At 34.3% G+C, this 2,869-nt stretch overlaps 1 protein-coding gene across 1 annotated transcript in view; it reads left to right on the forward strand.

Moving 5' to 3' along the window:
* Positions 1 to 858: 858 nt before the first annotated feature.
* The window catches only part of LOC106470045, a gene marked incomplete at its 5' end in the record, with an annotated part of 68,323 nt that continues 66,312 nt past the window's right edge, over positions 859 to 2,869 (forward strand). The window contains one exon of the mRNA XM_013930568.2: positions 859 to 1,022. Coding sequence (XP_013786022.2) covers positions 859 to 1,022 — 164 coding nt within the window. The remainder of the gene's footprint in view (positions 1,023 to 2,869) is intronic.

Below are 2,869 nucleotides of genomic sequence, written 5' to 3' on the forward strand. Positions count from 1 at the left end.
ACTGTATGTATGATGTACGCCTGTAGATAGACAGGTAACGATTTGATATTTTAATCCCGAACGGCACCTTATGTGACACAGGAACAAAACGTATAGGTCAGATAAATCTATGGATTAGGTATAGCCATCCCTGGCTCAGAACTATTTACCAGAAAGAAGACAACCAGGTGGCAGCACTAATTTCCTTATAGCCATCCCTACTTCAGAACTATTTACCAGAAAGAAGACAACCAGGTGGCAGCACTAATTTCCTTATAGCCATCCCCACTTCAGAACTATTTACCAGAAAGAAGACAACGAGGTGGCAGCACTAATTTCCTTATAGCCATCCCCACTTCAGAACTATTTACCAGAAAGAAGACAACCAGGTGGCAGCACTAATTTCCTCATAGCCATCCCTACTTCAGAACTATTTACAAGAAAGAAGACAACAAGACAGCAGTACTAGTTTCCTTATAGCCATATATAGTCTATTACGAGTTTAAACCACCACCAAAGTCATTCTGTTAATGGCCTCTTGAAGAGTCATTCTCTTGTGACGCGGGTACTATTAAATTAGAATGAACGTTATTATTCTTGCTATAGCTAATTGGTATTGAAACAGTGTATCCATTATATTTTTCAATTTATTATTTTCTCCGATCCCTCTCAATGCATACCACATATCACCTCTTCCATCTGTATGCTGCTCAAACAAACAACACCACCAACAAAAAAGAATGGCTTTTGTTACAGCTAAACGTTTTTTCTGTACAAAAAATAAAGAATAAAATAAAATACTGGGTCCTTGTTTTTTTTTATTATTCTCAGAATTTATTATTTTACATTGTCATAGATAAGCAAGTAATATGACTTTCTTTTTTTCCGATTACAGCATGTTATGGTTGTCAGTTTCCCGCCAAATGGACGGGCCTGTGGTTTCAAAAAGGCCTTGAACCACCAATTAGGATAGAGGGTGACACTTTCTCTTGGAGGGGCAAGTGTATTGATTCTGAGGGAGACCTGTTTCTAATTGATGACAAGTGAGTATCAAAATAAATCAAATGTAAATAAAATTAAACCAGAGATTCATTTACATCGCCATATTTACAACAGATTCACTAAATACTTAACATCTATATTTCAGCTTTGTATTAAATTTCTGATAATTTTCCTTGAAGAAAATGAAAGTGAGTAATATAGAGAAAAACTGATTTTCACCACATTCATAAATGCAATCCAAATTCTTGTATTATAGCTAGTCTTCAACTCCCTCTAGAAGCAGTCATTTGGATTAATGAACAACATAAGCGTACAGCTTATTTGATTTTAAATTTTCTTTCTTCACTAAAACGTGAATTTGAGCGATGAAAATATATTGTAATCAGGAAAATTTAAAAGAACAACATTGAGCGTGTTTGGAGACAAGTGTTAATTGTTAGAAACTTAATAGCCACGTAATAGATCATTGGTTTGAGCAGCATGCAGATGGAAAGGGATGATTTATGACATTGGTTTGAGCAGCATACAAATGGAAGAGGTGATTTATGACATTGGTTTGAGCAGCATGCAGATGGAAGAAATTATTTATGACATTGCACTTCTGACCTGGATGTAGCCTGAATGACAATAATTTTTGTGAAATGTGTAAGTCTTGTGTAATATTTATTTTGAGGATGGAAAGTGAGGGGAAGACCACATTTTTCAAAACGTATTGGTTGTTGTGTTGTTTATTTTTTCAGATTTTCTGATTATCAAAGAAATACAACTACAAGGGTCTATATAGATAGATATGGAATAAACGAGTTGGTTGGCTTATTTATTTACTTTTGATATTTCACTTGTAGCTGACACCGTAGAAACTAATTCTAGGTAAATGTAATTTATATTTTATTTCTTATGTTTGAGATTTAACGAGTAAGAAAGAAAACTGTTGGAATTAAAGTTAGTTTGAAAACAGTCTAATAAAACACAGGCATTTGAAATATACTAAGAGGGCGTTATTAGTGAGCTAGGAACTTAGGAATGCATAAGTAAGTACTATATATTATCAAGATTATTTTTCATTTTCATGGTTTTACATCAGTATCTTTTTTATATTGTTTTACATGTGAAAAGTTTAGGTTATATTTAAATAAAATGCACTAAGTAAGGACGTTTAGCTTTCAAGCTAAGCATGATTCAATTAATATGTAAGAAGCATGGTAAAAGGTAAGCCTAGCTCCAAATAAAAAAAAATGTGATATACAATAGTTTGCATTGGTTTCAACAGAAAGTAATGGGTTACAATATCTTGAAAAATGACGTAAGATTGAGTATCATGTTTCATATATTGTAGTAGAGTAATGAATGTTTTTGTGGGAGCAAATACTTTCTTTTAAGATTTGTTTTCCATACGCTGTATTGAAAATTTTGGACACACCGGTAAATACACGTATTCCGAGTGAAAGCAGATAGATTGACACAGGAGAATGAAGTGTGGAAAAACAGTATTGATGAAAAAGAATAACAAACTAAGTTCTTGTCTATTGTCACTTACTTGATCAGACATTCTAAAACCGTGACGAATATCAAACTACATTCTTACCTCGTGTAACTCTTTGTTTATGAGACTCTATAGAACTGTAACGGGTATCGGAATGAGTTCTTACATAGTGTAACTCTGTCGTTATCAGACACTGTAAAGCTGTAACGAATATCAAGTTGAGTTCTTATCTAGTGTGACTCTCTTTTTATCACACCCAATAAAACCATAACGATTATTAAATTGAATTACATCTAGGGCAACTCTCTCTCTTTACCACATGGCCCGGCATTGCCAGGTGGTTAGGGCGCTCGACTTGCAATCTGCGGGTCGCGGGTTCGAATCCCCGTCACACCAAACACGCTC

Source organism: Limulus polyphemus, unplaced genomic scaffold (assembly GCF_000517525.1).
Source record: "Limulus polyphemus unplaced genomic scaffold, Limulus_polyphemus-2.1.2 Scaffold3788, whole genome shotgun sequence".
NCBI classification, from domain to species: Eukaryota; Metazoa; Arthropoda; class Merostomata; order Xiphosura; family Limulidae; genus Limulus; species Limulus polyphemus.